The 18,930-nt window shown below is 32.9% G+C and overlaps 2 protein-coding genes across 3 annotated transcripts; one reads left to right on the top strand and one right to left on the bottom strand.

Annotated features, from left to right (window-relative positions):
* Positions 1-414: 414 nt before the first annotated feature.
* Positions 415-6,367, bottom strand: LOC148311260 (WD repeat-containing protein 46). Its single transcript, XM_088256967.1, has 12 exons — positions 6,239-6,367; positions 6,103-6,162; positions 5,911-6,021; positions 5,475-5,686; positions 4,798-5,052; positions 4,427-4,577; positions 3,879-4,114; positions 3,105-3,269; positions 2,295-2,434; positions 2,019-2,209; positions 704-811; positions 415-596 (listed from the first exon to the last, which is right to left on the bottom strand). The coding sequence occupies exons 1-12, from the start codon at positions 6,269-6,271 to the stop codon at positions 489-491; spliced, it is 1,770 nt and encodes a 589-aa protein (XP_088113093.1). The 5' UTR covers positions 6,272-6,367; the 3' UTR covers positions 415-488.
* Positions 6,368-7,134: 767 nt separating this feature from the next.
* On the top strand, positions 7,135-18,642 carry LOC148311261 (ATP-binding cassette sub-family F member 3). 2 transcript variants are annotated; one of them, XR_015837289.1, is made up of 12 exons: positions 7,135-7,321; positions 7,473-7,575; positions 7,683-7,851; positions 9,642-9,856; positions 10,750-11,013; positions 11,993-12,193; positions 12,872-13,054; positions 14,079-14,252; positions 14,647-14,821; positions 15,742-16,447; positions 16,516-17,007; positions 18,223-18,642. XR_015837289.1 is itself a non-coding variant. In XM_088256969.1 (12 exons), the coding sequence occupies exons 1-12, from the start codon at positions 7,249-7,251 to the stop codon at positions 18,382-18,384; spliced, it is 2,121 nt and encodes a 706-aa protein (XP_088113095.1). In that variant the 5' UTR covers positions 7,135-7,248; the 3' UTR covers positions 18,385-18,642. The 2 variants fall into 2 exon arrangements, 1 of the variants encoding a protein (XP_088113095.1); XM_088256969.1 differs by having other exon boundaries at positions 15,742-15,922; positions 16,787-17,007.
* The last annotated feature ends 288 nt before the right edge of the window (positions 18,643-18,930 follow it).

An 18,930-nucleotide genomic window follows, 5' to 3' on the forward strand; every position in this document is an offset into this window, starting at 1 on the left:
GTATGTATTTTCCTTGTATTTGGATCATTAAAAAAATTACACTGAACATGTTAATTTTATTATTACATTTTTTTCTGTTCTAACTATAGATAAGGCATAGCCTTATCTCCATACATATCAAAGTAAAATTAATTACGTACTTTCGTAAATTATCCAAAATTAAGGTTCTCCCAACGAAGTTTATTTAACTGGCAAGTTTTGAAAATAGGTGCCTGAGGCGAATACTGGGTATAAAGTGGTATGACTTCGTCAGGAACCTTAAGTTTAATAGCGGGTATTTTATTCAGATTAAAAGGTTTAATTAACAAGGATTATTCAAAGGGGAGTTTTAGAGTTAAGGTTTTTTGCCAGTATACCCACGATATGTAAATGCTAGTTTGCTTTCATAAAAGAAGTCGCTAATGAATACACAAATTCAGTTGTCAATAATTATATTTCAATTTTTTTTAAACTCTGACAAAGTAATTCTTAAAATAAGCTTTTTGAAATCATTTTATTTTCTTGACAAATCTATCAAGCACACCGAATGATTTCGCTGGAACTTTGTTTTCAGTTTTCTTTTCTTGTGTAGAATCGTTCATGTCTTTTATAAATTCCTATAAATAATAATAAGAAAATTATATTTTATTTAAACAATGATGAAAATAATGATTATCTTCATTTTTTTTTTTAATTAAAATAATAGAAAATATATAAAGCTTACCCTTTTGGCTAATTCTTGGACTATCTTTTTATTTTTAGATACTTTAGCGGTACCCTTATTTTTAGTTTTCTTCCTGGGAGTATAATCAATCTTTTTAGGTTTCATGTGCTGAAATAAAAATATCATGATAAAGATACGGTAATTTAATGTTTCTTCATATCAAAATACAGTGAAACACGGATTTAACATTTTTCCCGCCAATTGCGTGTATTTTTTTCTGTCCCGATATATTTTCTAACATTTCTACATTAACATTTTTTTCCACCCAGTTTACGTCGAAAATATTGTGTCATTCGATTTTTTACTCGATCTGTAAGATTTTTTTTTACGTTATTCGCAATTATCGTTTACGTAGTGTTTTTACATTTTTTGTTTGTTTTATTTCCTTAACCGGATCCACGCGGCTCGCATAACCGTTTGTGTTTTTACAAGACATGCCCCATACGCGGCTGACATAAGCGTTTGTGTTTTCACTTTGCTCCAAGTTTCGAACCTCAGTTCAACTTGGAGGGATTTTTTCAAGGTGTGGAACTTTGGATAAAATAATACGTCAATCTTCGGCCTTATGACATCTGTTGAAATATCTGACTAATAATTTGTAACATCACAAGGATAAATAAAACAACAGATCCCTGATTTTTCTTGCGGTCGGTAATTAGTCCGCGCCATAATCATGCCCTATATCTGTCTCACTCTCGACGCTACGCATCGCCAGTGGGTAAGAGTGACACACGATGCGTGCTTTGATTTATTTATGTTACGATCTAATTTGTTTATATTACGATACATTTCAAGAATAATGTGACACACGTGTATTATAGAGTACCAAAAAGGCACAATGAATCCCATTGAACGTTTTTGTTCAGGAAAATAAATCGTTTCATAACTAAATACATGATAAAAGTAATAATTTAAAAAACGGCGAAATACAGCCGCGCACGAGCGTCTCTTAGGAACAAAGTTAACGCGTTTAAAAGGTTAAGTCATTACAATTTTTACAAAAAAAAAATTTCAAATTTCAATACCCCCAATTAATACGTTCCCCTCCAATCAGGTTTTTGTATGCAAAAAATCTCATCTTCATGATTTTTACAAAAATAAATAAAAAAAATTTCAACACCCTGGATTTACATTTTCCCTCCATTTAAGATTTTTTATTCAGTTCCTTAAAAAATGTAAAATAGAGGTTTCACTGTATATGTATTTTAATCGTGTCTATGTTTGTAAAAGAGAGGATGATTTTCTATTATTTTGCTAAAAATAACAGCAAAAAAATATTAGCTTATTTTTATAAAATAAAAATAGTCAAACTCACCAAAAGTTTGGAACGGGCTTCAATTTTTTCTTTAAGTGTTGGCACATGAATTTCTGCGACAGCAAATGGATTAAGGCAAATAAGTTCAGGCTGAATTTTCTCCAATAAGGATTTAACTTCAGCTTCCCGTCTTTGACTTTTGGATTGGTAAGGATTACTTTCTAAAGCATCGAAATTGGCCTCACCGCATCCTGTAATATAATAGTAATTATAAAAGTTAAATTATTATTTATCGGAAAAATACATAAATTAAAAATCTATGCAATAATGTTATACCTGGAACAATAAGACTAACAAAGCCACTGTCAGTTGCAACTCCTAAAACGTCTTCATAAGGACAAAAACTCATGTTGCCAACATGGCTAGCCATTTTGTGCTGCAAATAAGCCCTTTTTGCTTGCTGTTGGCAACAATCTCTGAAAGAATTAAATATGTTATTAAATTTGTTTAGACTATTGTGACTTGACAATTAACTCTATCCACGCGGCTCGCATAACCGTTTGTGTTTTTACAAAACATTCCCCACACGCGGCTGACATAACCGTATGTGTTTTCACTTAGGTCCAAGTTTCGAACCTCAGTTCAACTTGGAGGGATTTTTTCATGGTGTGGAACTTTGGATAAAATAATACGTCAATCCTTGGCCTTATGACATCTGTTGAAATATCTGACTAATAATTTGTAACATCGCAAGGATAAATAAAATAACAGATCCCTGATTTTTCTTGCGGTCGGTAATTAGTCCGCGCCATAATCATGCCCCATATCTGTCTCACTCTCGACGCTACGCATCGCCAGTGGGTAAGAGTGACACACGATGCGTGCTTTGATTTATTTATGTTACGATCTTATTTGTTTATATTACGATATATTTCAAGAATAATGTGACACAAGTGTATTATAGAGTACCAAAAAGGCACAATGAATCCCATTGAACGTTTTTGTTTAGGAAAATACATCGTTTCTTAACTAAATACATGATAAAAGTAATCATTTTAAAAACGGCTAAATACTGCCGCGTACAGGCGTCTCTCAGGAACAAAGTTGACGCAGTTAAAAGGTTAAGCAATATGTTCAATGATGTACCTATACACTTCTACAACGTTCCCCATGCCAATCGCAAGAAGATTGTTGTATGAAAATTCCAGCTGTGTTGGTGCACTTCGTAAAATATAACTTTGCACTGGGCCTTCCAAGTTTCTCACATCCCATATTTTTACACTTCTATCAATAGCAGATGTAGCCATATACCTGTTTAAAAATAAAAATAAAATTACAGTTTTTTTAAACTTAAAACATTAAGAGATAGATAGATCTAAATTAAAACAACCTTAAGAATCTTAGTAACAATAACATTTCATGAATTATTTACAAATGGTTATGTCTAAAAACATAATCAAGATTTAATCCAAATAAATTACATTTCAAAAGTTCTACTCGTCAGAATGAAAGCAAAAGTAAAAAGTGCTAATTAAAAAATACAAATTGAATTGGGAGTAAACATAGTAATCTCAAATTAAATTAACAGTGTCAGATCTGCACATAAAAAAATATTTTAAACTATTTATGTACATGCCATCAACAGTACCAGATTACTGGTATTATGTAATCAGTATACTTTTTTTTTCTGTATAAAAATATAAAACATTCCAAACCTCCTATTCTATTAAAGTAATCAGTCTGCAGATCTAAATTCATTTATAAAATATGTAGATTTTTAATTAGTTCACAAGGTAATATATAAAGATCATTTAAAAATGTTTGCTTCTAATATGTATTTAGTTACCCCCAATAAATTATGCTATTACATTTTTGGAAAAAAACATTATGAAATATTAATTTGCATTTTAGTATACTTACATTCCCTTGGGGTCTATAGCAAGGGCACTGAGCGGAGCCTTATGGCATAACATACTAGCGAGGCGATCCTTCACTTTTGGAGACCACATTGACACTACTCCTTTTGATTGCCCAACGCATAGAACTGCATTGTAAGGATTTTGTTTCATCACAGAGATATTCCCCAGCATTGTCCGGTATTGGCCAGCTATTTCTCCAATCGATATATCTAGCCAAGATAAATATCCCAATTCACTCTAAAATAAACATTTCTCATTTAACAATGAATTTAAATTTTTATGGTCATAGTTAATTACAGACTGGAGATGTGAGTAATGGGTAAATGTTACTTCTTCGGTTATCCAATTTGGATAGTATTCATTACTCTTTCTCAGTTTATATTACTTTCTAGCTTAAGTTTTTTAAATCAAAAATATCAGGAGCTCGAAATATGCAATACGTAACCAAAGTTGTGTACTGATTGGCATGATTAACTTCAAATCATCTAATCTTAAAACTAAATTTAATTATTTCTATAATGTAAGTGACTAATGTTTAAAACTACTTACACCAGTAGCTAGAAGAAAGTGGTATGGCAAAAATTCCATTCTTTTAATTTTATTCAACTTTTTAACACAGTGAATTTCTGTGCCCTTATTGTCATACATGTATACCCATTCCTTTTGTGCGGCAGCAAACATAGTTTCTATATGCATCCAACTATAAATAAAAAAATCAGTAGAATCACAAATTTATACCCAAAAACAAATTCGTTCTTGCAAGATAATAAGGCTATAACTGCCGAGTGGCTTTAAATATTTACTATATTAGACACTCATACATCAATTGATACAATTAATTACATTTACATCAACTGCTAGCTCAGATCTTGTATCATACAAACATTAATTTTTACTATATTATATATTTTTTTACTAACCATACATCATGGATGGATTCCATAACATTGATTTCACAGTGCAGATGTTTGGTTACCCAATCAAAGGCTGCTAAGTGTCCCATCTTTCCTCCCAGGAGTAGATGTCTACCATTCCTCGAGTACTTCATCCGATACGGACCAAACTGATTTAATTTTAATTCAAAATGTTTTGTAGCAGCAGCAACGTCGATACTTTCTGCAATTTGCTTCTGGGTGAATTGAGTTGTTGTTTCCCCTGCGTCAGCTTCCAAGTAACTAAAAATATGTTTTATATTTAACTCATTTTGAACTGATTGTTGATCACTTATTACTTTTCAAGGGTCATCACCATTGTAAAATGTCATTATGTGTGAAAAAACATGAATAATCCAAATGATAAAATAAGTTTGTAAACTTATTTTCATTCAAAGTTTGAGTGAATTTTTATATTCTTATAATGAACCAAATACTTCGATTCAATACTATTTTTAGGTAAGCCTAAGGGGCTTTTGTTTTAAAATATGAGTCAAATTGTGACAAAGTGGGTGTGATTTTAAAAAATGCTACGGGCCCACAACCTAACTCGAATTGATCGAAATAGAATTGCAATTTGTAAAACAAGAATAGAAGCATTCTGAACTTGAGTTGAACCCGGAGGAATACCTCAATTCAAATGCATAAAATTTGCATTTACTTACCCGGCATTTTCATTAAGGAGAATTTCCGTCCTAGCTGCCTGGTCTGTCGCAAACTTGATATTCTTTTCTTTTCTCCTTAATTTCTTCAAGTAAACTGTGTGTTTTATGGTTTTACCTGTAAACCCTTCTCCTCTAGAATGTTTCTTAATTTTTTCTTTGTCAATAGGAGCTTTGCCTTTGAATTTTTTTGTGATCTTTGTTTTAGTTTTATTCTGTAAAGAAAACATCTATTGGAAACAAGAATGTGAAAAATTAGAATGTCAATTTGTTGAAATAACCAGTGCCGCTTACGTTTGACTAATTTTTTCATTATTTTTTTTTCTTGCGGTGTCCTCTTTTAAAGCCTCTTTAAGAGCTTAAGATAAGCTGGTTCTTTTTATCTTTGTGTTTACCTCACTTTACCAGAATTTTTTGTAATTCACAAAAATAGACATACCTTTTCTGCTCCTTTGTTTCTCTTCTTATACTTCAAACGCTTCGTATTTACTTCAATACTAATTATGCCTGTCTTCTTATCCCCCCCTTTTTTCGGGCTTTTGTCTTTTACCTATAATGTTTTTTTTTATATTAAACTACAATTCGTAGACCTTTGTTTCATCATATTATTGCGATAAATACGTATACAAACTTTTTCTTCTGTGACTGTGAATCCATTCGATTTTGGTTTCGAGGAATCAAAATATCTGGCCTGGAAGAACAACAAATATTTTAGCAGTTGCATTTGGTGAAGGAATTTTATCTCTTTTTATTATTAAAACACTTACCTTCTTCTTCGTATTCATAGTTATGGACTCCATTAGATTGAGCTTTGTTTATACAAATTATTGGAACATAAAAATAAAACACGCTAAAGAGGTTAGGAAATGTGACAGTTGTAAAGCGACAGGCACATTGGGCACATGCAATCTCATAGACAATTTTGTGGATTGTCAATAATATTGTTTATTGTTATTTTTGAGTTTTCGATTGAGGTTTCAATTGAAAAAATTAAAAATAATTGAAGTACATTTTCATACTGATATACCGCCGAGATAAAATCCAGCTTTTTTTGTATAAAGTCTTGCTACGCACAAATATTTAATCGGAAAAATTAGCTCATATTTTTACCTGATGACGGACCTTTGGTTGTAACTTATGATTTTTTTTGCGCATAAAGTATAAGTTTTAATTATGTGTATCAAAATCAAATAATTGCCGTAAATAAATTGATGTTACATTCAGTTTTCAAATGTCCACATTATTAAATACAAATATTGTTGAAAAAAATTCAATGAAATGATAGAATATTTAAATACATTAACTAGGCAACTCGTGTTTAAATCATCTATCCTCTCCCCTTTGTGCATATTTAGGGGGGAAATGGCAGTACTCGAATATTACCTATATATACCTATTTGTTTTCCTCTAGATTCTCATGCATGATTTCTATCCAAAGACAATTTATACGAAATTGTTTCTATGCTTAAGAATTACTTGACAGCGGCTCTACACATTTACGCATGCGTCAAATATTACATCAGCTAGAATAACAAAACCTCATGCACTATCCGTGTCGGCCATCAATATAGTTTTCGCGTGGAGCTCATAGTTTTCTGACACGTTTTCATTCAAAGGTTATTTTGTTAGTTCGACTGTTCTCTTTTACGAGGTGGTTGGCTGCACTTTTGTTCGATTTGTCAATTGTGTCAATTACTGTATGGTCCGAAATGTTGTATTTCTATCTAAGTTTGTTATAAAGTAAATATTTAACAGTCTTTAATTAATTTGCTTTAGAATGACGACCTACAATGAATTAATAAGGACGGAGTTTCCCCTTTTAGATGACGATCTAAAAAAATATGTCGAAGGTACGTGTCAAAAGTAGGGTTATTAATTAAACCTGAATTTCTTGTAGTGCCAGAAAGTTCTGAAGTTTGCGGCGATTAATTTGATGATTTATGCAAATAATCACGGAATTTAATATAAATATTCTAATTATGTGAATGTGGTATCCTCCAGATATTTTAGCAAATTACGAAGATTTTGAAAGCGGCAATGAGGTCTATGAAGCCATTGGAGAAGTTCTTCATGAAATATCAGAAAAGTCCGAAGATGATATCAGGTTAATTTTTTTTTAATTATTTAAATTAAATGCTTATGCAATTCTATCACAGTGATAAAATTATGAATGAATGATATAAAATTATTTTATGTATTTCATTTGAACAGAAATATCTGTGACCAATTATTGGTTATGATGAGGCCTGATATTGGATCCATTAGAAATGGTCCAAAGAAAATGCTTCACGCTGTGCATCTTGGAACTATGGCTGCAAATCAAGTCAGTGAGATAGAAGATGTGAAAAGTATATGGGTTCAAACCAGAGATGACAACTTTGTAAGTAATTATCTTCATCTGTATGTAGAACCATTTCCTGTTAAGCTTCATTCAGATGAACAATGACAATTCAACTATTAAACCTTCAAGGAATAGTTTTACAAACACTCTTTATACTTATATCAAGACATATCTCAAATACCACAGGATTCATTGACTTTAATTTTTTTTTTAATATTAAAGAATAAATTAAAATGTGAATTTCAGAATAATCCAAAATATTGCTATTCATTTTCTGTGTGGAGGAGTCCATGTAGTTGGATTAGAAAAATAAAATAATTTTAGTTAAAATTACTTTATTCAAAGAAGGCCGAAGCCATAATTGATCGACACCACTGTAAATACCAAAATTTATCGAAATTATTACTTTAACACGTATATAATAAATAATAAAACCCTTATCCGCCCCACCCACCCCAATGGTGCATAGGGCACTGTGTCGCATAAACGCAGTGTTATCATGATCGTTTTACTTATGAAGGAAAGGTGATCAGCCCTCCGCTTCAGGTACCAGTCCATGATAATATTGAATAAATATTACAGTGAAAAAATCACTTATATTTATTTTTACCCCCCTTGGGAATCGAACCCGGGACCTCCAGAACGGTAGCCGAGCGCGCTGACCATTACACTATGGAGGCGGACAATACGTATATAGTTAGCAACAATTAATTAACAGCAATAAGAGTGTGCAGTAATACGGGTCTTTACCAAAATTTTCATATTGCAATATAGGTGAAAGATCATTTAAGATGAGAATATTGAAGTCTGGGATTTCATAGGACATATGACCTGCCATCTCAATAACTTCTTCATATCAATAAAATCTTGATGTACAATCCCCTTTTAAAACTAGGCAGAGAGAATAGAGCGCCACACCACTCTGTCCTTGCAAACATTCTTCGCCTCTTCCACGTTCATCCATCTCCTCATACATACCCGCCGATTGTTACGACTCCTAACCTGATCACTTTCAAGTATTTGGCATACCTGATCGTGCCATGTTTTTCTCGGTCTTCCTCTGCTTCTTTTCCCGCTAACATTCGCCTCATAAATTTGTTTTACCTTTCTTTCCTCACTCATTCGTTCTACATGTCCAAACCATCTCAACACACCTTTCTTAATTTTATCGATAATGCTTATCCCAGCTTTGCATTCCTTCCTTATTTCACTATTCGTACATCTATCATACATCGTTTTGTCGCACATTCTTCTGTGAGATCGCATTTCGACTGCATTCAGTCTACTTTCATCCTTCTTTTGCCAACTCCATGTTTCACTTCCATACATTAGAGTTGGAATCCCCTTTTATAGTATCAATATCCAAAAATTGAGCACAAAAAAAAATATACAAAACTGAAATGTTGCGGGTGTCTGTGGAAACTTTTCAGATTCATGTCGTAACAGCAAGATGTCAGCTCAGAGATGAAATCCTTGACTTAACAAAAAAAAACTTTAAAATGTATTAAAATTAATAAACTGACTATGTTAACACACTTCGGACTGGAAAGGTATTTCTACCCGTTTGGTCGATTGATGCTTAAGGACGGGAAAGGTATTTTAACCTTCTGCGCCGGGCTAATTTCAATGTCAGAAAATAAGAAATTATCCAATGTTTTTATATGAATATTATATACCAATTTCTTTGTTAAGATCATAACTATAAAAACATAATTAATAATATAATCAAATCTCGTCACCAGCGGTCCGCAGGCGTAAAAATACCCGTCCGAAATGTGTTCATATAAAAAAAATTACTATGTTCATGAATAAGTATTCTTTTATTTTAGAAAGTGGATGCGAAAAAACTGGAAAAGGCGGAAGCGAAATTGCAACAAAAACAAGGTAAACGTTCTGAGATTAAAGCTCCGGTGATAAACCCTATTCTACAATCTGCAACAGCATCTCAAGTCACTTCCAAGAAAGATACCAAACTGGAAGCCAAAGGTTCAAACAGAACGCAGGATATTAGGATTGAAAATTTCGACGTTGCTTTTGGAGACAGGTACATATTTATGCATTATAAATTGTGTTATGAAGTTTTTAAACATCTATAAAAGGCAAAAGTATATTAGTAATAGAAAAATATTAAAAAATATTGACTATCAACACATTGTTTGTGGGAAACGCTTAAAAGCGTCTTTAACATGCTGTTGGTAGAGAGCAGGAGACGCTTATAAGCGTTCTATTTGCTTACGTTTGGTACTGCGTGAGACAAAAACATTGTACAAATCGGAGTTTGGTTTATGGTTACTTGTAATTAATATATTCAAAAATGCTAGATTGGAATTTTATTTTATGTTTCGGTCTAAATTGACAATCTTTTATTGTACATACTGTCTGAAGAGTTCATTTGTTTTCTTTTCAAAAGTGTTTTTCTGCAGTTAAACATCTGCATGACATTACTTTTGTTAACACACTATGGACGGGAAAGATATTTCTACGCGTTCCCATCGATTGATGCGTAAGGACGGGAAGGGTAGAATTACCTTCTGCACCGGCCTGATTTTAAAGTCAGAAAATAAGGAATTACATATTTAATGTTTTTATATTAATATTATATACCAATCCCTTTGTTAAAGTCTTAACAATATGCATATACCTATTAAATTCCGTCACCAGCGGTCCGCAGGCGTAAATAATACCCGTCCGAAATATGTTAACATATTACCATCCATATTGGGGTGAGGAGTATTGGATTAGATCCCAGTAGGGCCGCTATTAATATTAAGTATTTTTACTTAGATACTTGGAATATTTATTGTAAGAAATTAGATTCATATTATTTTCTATCGAGTCAATGCTACATTATCTGATTCAAGGCTCCATATTATTCCATTAGATGTATTTGTGAATGAAAGTACATAACAATATTGATGTGAAATCTTTATATTTTAGAGTATTGCTGCAAGGGGCTGATCTCCTGCTGGCATTTGGTCGACGATACGGTCTCGTAGGTAGAAATGGTCTCGGGAAAACTACACTACTCAGGATGATATCCAATAAGAGTTTACGCATTCCTTCTCATGTGTCCATCCTGCATGTGGAGCAGGAAGTGGTCGGAGACGATACACAGGCGCTGGATAGTGTTCTAGAATGTGATACGGTTCGAGAGAACCTACTCAAGAGAGAAAAGGAAATAACTAGTCTTATAAATAATGGGTTAGTATTTTAATGTTTAACAGGTACAGTTTTTGGGAAACGAATATTTTAGGGTATCTCGTAAAAGTATTTACAAACTCACACAACACCAACAAAACACTGTATGAAAACATACATAGAACCACATATAAATATACATATATAGAAATACATAAAATAAAAAAATACCTTGTTTGGTCAAAGAACTTTAAATATTACGCAGTAAAACTGTATAACATGCTTCCAGTATCCACAAAGTCATTAAATAAGTAGCTATATATAAAAGAGCTATTTGTAGCTGGATAATGGAGGTGGGTAGATTTGAAATAGATTGTATCATCAATCATGTAATACATGATTGCATGACTCATAGTAGACAAATTACTAATCAAATAATTTTATAAAAAAGTATTGCAAAATCAGCATGTGAAAACCCTGTGAGAATACAATATTGTAAATTAGAAAATGTAAAATGATGAAAAATAAATGAGTAAATGAAAATTGTCCAATTTATTTAAAAATTGGCTATTATGCAGATTATGCTAATTCTATCAACATCTGACGACTAACAAGATTCTGGCGTCAAATATTTACTTGATTTATTATATTTTATTTTTTATAGTTTGTAATTGGAAACTAAATAACCTAATAAGAAATAGCTAAAAACAGGAAAGAGTAGGATGATTTTTTTATAATTGATATCTCAAAGATGTAGTTTATTGAGATTGGTATATAGAAGTCTAGGTATTTACAGAAAACATCTTGATGTGAATAAGTGGATATATGCATAGCATGTTCAATTGTTGCAAACACTTGGGCGTGGTTAGGGGTTGGAATAATCGGCGGGTATTTATAAGGAGCTACATGAATATGGAGAGGTGAAGATTGTTTGCAAAGACAGATTCGTATGGCGTTCTATTCTCTCTGCCTACCCCTGGAGAGAAGAAAGGTAAAAGTTGTGTTTTTTTTAGTTTTATAAATGTGTGTATATATTTTTCAGTGCAACGGATCCCGCATTATCCGCAGAGCTGTCCGAAGTGTATGTCCAACTAGAGCACATAGAAGCAGACAAGGCGCCCGCGAGAGCTTCCATCATCCTAAATGGTCTCGGCTTTACAACTGAAATGCAAGGACGGGTCACAAAAGCATTCTCTGGAGGTTGGAGGATGAGGCTTGCGCTCGCTCGGGCCCTGTTTTCTAAGTAGGTCTTTATTTTAATGAAGCAGGGGCATTAACAATCATTATTTTTTTAATTATTTTTTTGTTATGCTATATAGGTCTAAGTAGGTCTTTATTTTAAAGAAATAGTGCAGGGGCATTAACAATCTTTTTTATTTATTTTTTTGCTATGCTATACATACATATGTATATATGTGGAGGTCCTCACCAAAACGTTACATTTCCATTATAAATGATTTTTAAGTAATCAGGAATTCTTGCATGTAAAATTGTTATGTTTTGGTGCGATTTAATGATTTCATATTCGTTTAATGGAGGATTGGTTACGTTTTGATGCAACTTTAATTAAGATTTCGATAGAATAGTGTAAACAGAATAGATTTGCATTTAAAGGATTTTTTGTGTAATATTTGAAATGTAACTTTTTGATGAGGACCTCCACATATTATATTGACATTATATAATAGAACATTATGCATAACCCTGAAGGAATCCCTAAAATACTGTCCAAAATGTATGAGATACTTTTATAAATCATGTCAGATCTGACATATTTCTCGCTAGAGTACCGAATATATCGGATTTTGGTTACCAAAAGGTTAGGCAACAATATAAATGAGGTTTTGTTGAAGTGTTAGGACGGTGAGATGTTAGATGCATCTGACAGTTTACAGTAAATTTCATTTTTGAATTTTTTCAGACCAGATCTCCTGTTACTCGATGAGCCCACTAACATGTTGGATATTAAAGCGATCATCTGGTTAGAGAATTACTTACAGAACTGGCCCACTACTTTACTTGTCGTATCTCACGACCGGAATTTCTTGGACTCCGTACCAACCGACATTCTCCATTTGCATTCGCAAAGATTAGAGGCATATAGGTAAGCCTTTTTTTTCAAAATAATCCTACACAATATTATCCACACGAAAATCTCTCTCTCTATCTCTCTCTCTAACCCCTTATCCACACCCCAATGGTGCATAGGGCACTGCATCATATAAACGCAGTGTTATCTTGATCGTAAACACACGAAGGAAAGGTGATCAGCTCTCCGCTTCAGGTACCAGTCCAGGGTAATATTGAATAAATATTAGAGTGAAAAAATCACTTAAATTTATTTGACCCCCCTGGGAATCGAACCCGGGACCTCCAGAACGGTAGCCGAGCGTGCTGACCATTACACACGAAAATCTGTTTTGACAGTGAAAATCTAGTTTGATTATTTTGCAGTGGGTGTCTGTAAAAAAAATGTATTCGTATTTATATATCGCAGTCGTACAGGAGAAAGTGACCAAGTGCATTTCTTACAAAAACGTGATCATTGACTATTTGATATCTCACTAGCTTAATATTGCCCTGAAAAAACCCAAAGGATTTTAAACTTGGAAGCATAATATATTTGACTTGTTTAAATTGACTAACTGCATTGATGTTTATTTTCTTGCCAAGCAAAAGTGACTTAAATGGCCCTCGTGAACATTTTACGTTTTGTTAGTTGGTCACTTTCTCCTGTACGACTACGATATGTATGTGTATGTAGGTATATTGCATAAGCAGATTGATGTGGCATTCTGTTTTCTCTGTCTACCCCTACGGAAATACGACGTGATGATTTGTTCGTAATTTTAGAGTTTGTCAAAACTTTTATGATGTTTTTTACTTATATAACTTAAATAACCAGAATTTTGAGATATTTAGAGGAGTCACAAATTCCATCTATCTGTTTATTGATGGATCTCTTTTACAGTATAAAAATTTCACAGAAAAAACATATATATTTTTTTTCTTTTCTTGTATTACTATACAAGAAAAACACCATGATACCTTTTTGTGTATATTGCATCATCCCTCACTATTCTATGTGGCTTTTTAAAATGTATAATTTGTATGATGTATATTTCCAGGGGTAACTATGAACAATTCCATAAGACGAAAACGGAAAAGCATAAAAACCAGCAGCGTGAGTTTGAAGCGCAGCAGCAACACAGAGCTCACGTCCAAGAGTTCATTGATAGGTTCAGGTACAACGCTAATCGGGCATCATCCGTGCAGTCCAAAATCAAGATGTTGGAGAGGCTGTGAGTACACCCTTGTTATTGCATGAGTTTGATAAATCTGCTTTAACCTTTCCCTTACAGTGCTAAAAATTACCATTTGCAACAGTGATATGTATTTTGTACACCATTTAAAAATGTGATTTAAAAACTGTAAAAATGTGAATTTTCCTCCACGTTGCTTTTATTGACCATAGTTGAAGTTGAAATTGTTTATTTTACAAATTGTTTATTTCCATCACTGCAAATGAATAATTTTATAAATCTATTATATTTCATATTGATATTCTCATTTTTAAAGTCGAGTTTTAGTAAATACATATGACCAGGAGGGAAAGGGTAATCCGGGCGTTCTATCAAGAGCACATAACATAGTGATAATTTTTCTATGATTCCAAATGCTTTTCTTCATTTCCAGACCTGAACTGAAACCGATGGAAAAAGAAGTGGAAGTAGTCCTCAGGTTTCCGGAAACTCTTCCTCTGTCTCCGCCGATCTTGCAGTTGGATGAAGTGGGCTTCCACTACATACCCGAGACTAAAATATTCAATAATGTTAATTTAGGTGCAACTTTAGAATCTCGAATATGTATCGTAAGTTTCTTTATAACATGTACATATTTGTTTGTATTTTTTTTTAAACCCATATTTCTTGTTTTTTAACCCACTGCCTGGTTTACCCGTACCACATATGGGCAAAAAATGGACCTTTGTGGATTTGCCCATACCTGATACGGGCGTCCCAGTGAAGTAACGGCTCAAACTGATTTTACCATAGTATGTAATGGCGGTAGTGGATTATAATGGAATACGGGCTAGGAAAACCTTTGTGTATATAAGATCAGTTTAAAAAGTAGTTAAAAATTCTCTTCATTTGAATATTCAATAAAAACATAAATAATCGTAAAAACTGGAAAATATTGTTTTGTAATGCCTTGCAAAAATGCATTATTTCATTATCAGTATAAAAAAAAAACCTTGCCTCTTTTACTTCATTAAAACTCATCAGTTCACTACATTTGACTCAAAACTCGGGTCAGGGTTAATTTTGATTTTTTTTATTATATTTTTTTATTAATAATTCTTTTTCCAACCATTATCTACACCAAATGATGCATAGGGCACTGCATCACATTGGCGCAGTGTAACATCGTTATTTACTTGAAGGCAAGATGATCAGTCCTGCGCTTCAGGTACTAGTCATGTTATCAAATACATTAGAGGGAAAATCTTTTACATATTTATTTTGACCCTCCCTGAGAATCGAACCCGGGACTTCCGGCATGGTAGCCAAAAGCACTAACCACTACACCGTGCAGGCGGACAGTAAATTTTTCATTAAAAAAATGTGTTATATTTTTCGAATCATTAAATAACTTATAATAAATTAAAAATGTGAAAAAATCCTTTGAGCGATGAGAAATTTGTAATTTTTTTTATGAACCTGACTAAATTCAGATCACAATCTTTTATATTGTTTCTGTATCATATGCATCTGTTTTTTTTTCCTTAAGGTTGGTGATAATGGTGCTGGTAAAACAACACTCCTCAAAATAATCATGGGGATGTTGACTCCTACTTCGGGAATGAAACACGTTCACAGAAGTCTAAAGTTCGGGTACTTCTCTCAGCATCACGTGGACCAGCTTGAGATGAATGTCAACTCGGTAGAGTTATTACAGCAAACATATCCAGGTAAGTAACATACAGCAACATACTGTCTCAACTTGATATGAAACATCTATCGTTTTAATATGAAAGAAGATGGAAGTCTTTCTATCACTTTATACAGTTGTGTATCATTCAACGTTCCGACCATTATTGAACATCCATATTGCATGAATTTTTTGAACCTGTATATGGGAGCTATTGCACCTAGTCATAAAAGGCAAGAGGGTCAACGAGGTGTGGGGAGTAGACAAATCTCCTGGCCCCGGAACATACAAACAGGGATCAAGACTGTTGAGGCGCTGTTCAGAGCTGCCCAATTACTCTCAAGTGATAGTTGACCTCAGGGGACCTGACATGACACACACAGAAGAAGAAGAAGAAATATTTATGCAATAGGCTCGGGTACCTTTCATATGTGGGTAGCATTTTTAATAGATTTCGATGGTAGGCTGGTTGTGGCATCATCAGTTGAGAAATTTTGTGGAATATTTAGATAGCTTGCTCCATTTTTCCTATAATATTGACATTATCCGAAGGAGAAATAATCTAGTGTCTGATATAATAGATAATAATAATATTTTAATACACGGATGGAAAAGATATTTCTACCCGTTCAGTCGATTGATGCTTAAGGACAGGAAGGGTATTCTTACCTTCTGCACCGGCCTCATTTCAGTGTCAGAAAAGAAGGTTATGTATTTAATGTTTTTATATGAATCTAATGTACAAATATTTTTGTGAAGGTCGTAACTATATGTACATAATTATCGAATCCTGTTGCCAGGTGTAAAAAAATACCCATCCGAAATGTGTTAAGTAATTATATTACTGACAAAGTTAAAGGCTAATTGGTCTGTTGCTAACACATAAATATTATTGTCGTTTTAGGTAAGACTGTGGAAGAGTACAGGAGACAGTTGGGCAGTTTCGGCGTGAGTGGGGACCTGGCCCTGCAGACCGTGGGCAGCTTGTCCGGGGGGCAGAAATCCCGGGTGGCCTTCGCCCGTATGTGCATGGGGGCCCCCAACTTCCTAGTTCTTGACGAACCCACCAATCATCTGGACATTGAGACTATTGAGGCTCTCGGGAAGGCCATCAACAAATACACTGTAAGTTCCTTCTTTTATAACACAGTATACTTTTATAAAACCCCTATTTGAAGTTTTTTTTAAGGGACTGGAAAAAATTTAAATGAAGGAAAATTTCAAATTAAAACAGAATATTATTGAAATTCAAAAAAATTATTTATATAAAAAAAAAATCGTGTAGATAACTTTTGTTACTTTTTTGAGTAATTCTTTTTCAATCTTGCATATATATTTAAAGGTTTTGTCTTGAATGCCACCAATGCTTGAAAAATAGGTTTTAAGACCTCGATGCACTTTATTGTGTGATCTATCCATCCATTTGATGCAGTAAACCCTTTGATATTGAGTCAATTTGTGATGAGAGATCTCTTCAGTTTGTCATACTGTGCCGACTCAAATGTCAAGCGTGTCACTCAATGCTAAGAATATTTTTGATGTAAATTGTCAACAACAAAAAAACCTAAAAGCGCATAATAAATGTACCGTAGAACGGGGCTACTTGAACTTTGATGTGTTACTTGAGCCCAGTACAAAAAAAATATTAAATCTGTATTTGGTCTACAATAATGAACGTATCGACATGATTCATTGTTTCCCTGACAAGTGAAACTTATTGTCACGAAACTTGGATCGATACCACGATCTATATATTTTTTTGTACTGGGCTCAAGTAACACATTAAAGTTCAAGTAGCCCCGTTCTACAGTACTTAAATATAACAGGACTGAAATAATTACATTTAATTGGCATGAATTTTGGCTTTGGTTTCTCTTGATTGAGATTTCAAATGGAAGAATTAGAATATTTGATTATCAAACATGTTACATTACATATTATAACAACCAATTTTTTTTAAATAACTTAAAAAATGCTAATTATAAGTAAATCTAATCTTTATAATGTCACATTTAAATTTAAAATAATAATAATCCTGGTTAATTTTAATAACATAATTTTTCATAAAGTACCTACTAAAGAATAAGCATTTTAGACATATTAAAAAATACCATATATTTTAATACAATCCCCTTCTACATTGCGATGATTTCTATGGATTTAACCATAGACTAGGAGGATATTATTGTTTTTTAATATAACCATTCCATTCCATTTGGTATATTATATCCAAAAGTAAAGGAAATGGAGATTGGACTTTTAACTATAGAAACTCTTAGGTTGTGGTTAAGTAGTGCTAAATCTACCTAAAATTCGGTTTAACCACTTGTTTTTTTTCAGGGAGGCGTAATTCTAGTTTCTCACGACGAGCGACTAATCTGTATGGTTTGCAAAGAGTTGTGGGTCTGCGGAAACGGAACTGTGGCCAGTATAGAAGGAGGATTCAATGAATATAGGAAAATTGTAGAAAAAGAACTTTTGGAAGCAGCGCAGGCGAAGTAACAGTATTCTGACAAGTATTCTGACAATATTAACACGCCAACTTTGACTCCACGCAGTTTACTACCAACACTTGGTCAAGTTATTAACCTTTGTTTTGTTATAAATAAATTAATGTGATATATATTTTTATGATCACTGTAATGAATATTTTATTTGTACTTGAAGATGCGTTTCTGTAATGGATAGCTTTATTAATCTTTATTTAAATCTGTACCATTTATAAAGAAGATATTTATTAAAACCAATTCATATAAAAAATATTCTTTTATTTTTTATAGTTTATTAAAAACATGTGTGTTTCTTCTACCTGCTTTGTTGATATGAAAAAAAATTCAATTAAAGTAATAATTTTACACCTAATATGTAATGCATCCGGCTCTGCGACAAAATAGTAAAGTATTTTTCAAAAGTAATCAATTTAATATTAACGTTAAAAAACACTTATTATTTGTGTTACCCCACTAGAAATTGTATCAAAAATCTCATACACGGTAACCAAACTTGGTTACCACTACACTACGGAGGTAAACAAATGATAAATTAACA

This window comes from Brachycentrus maculatus, unplaced genomic scaffold (assembly GCF_059751285.1).
Source record: "Brachycentrus maculatus isolate JH-2025_06_01 unplaced genomic scaffold, ASM5975128v1 h1tg000069l, whole genome shotgun sequence".
In the NCBI taxonomy this organism is placed as follows: Eukaryota; Metazoa; Arthropoda; class Insecta; order Trichoptera; family Brachycentridae; genus Brachycentrus; species Brachycentrus maculatus.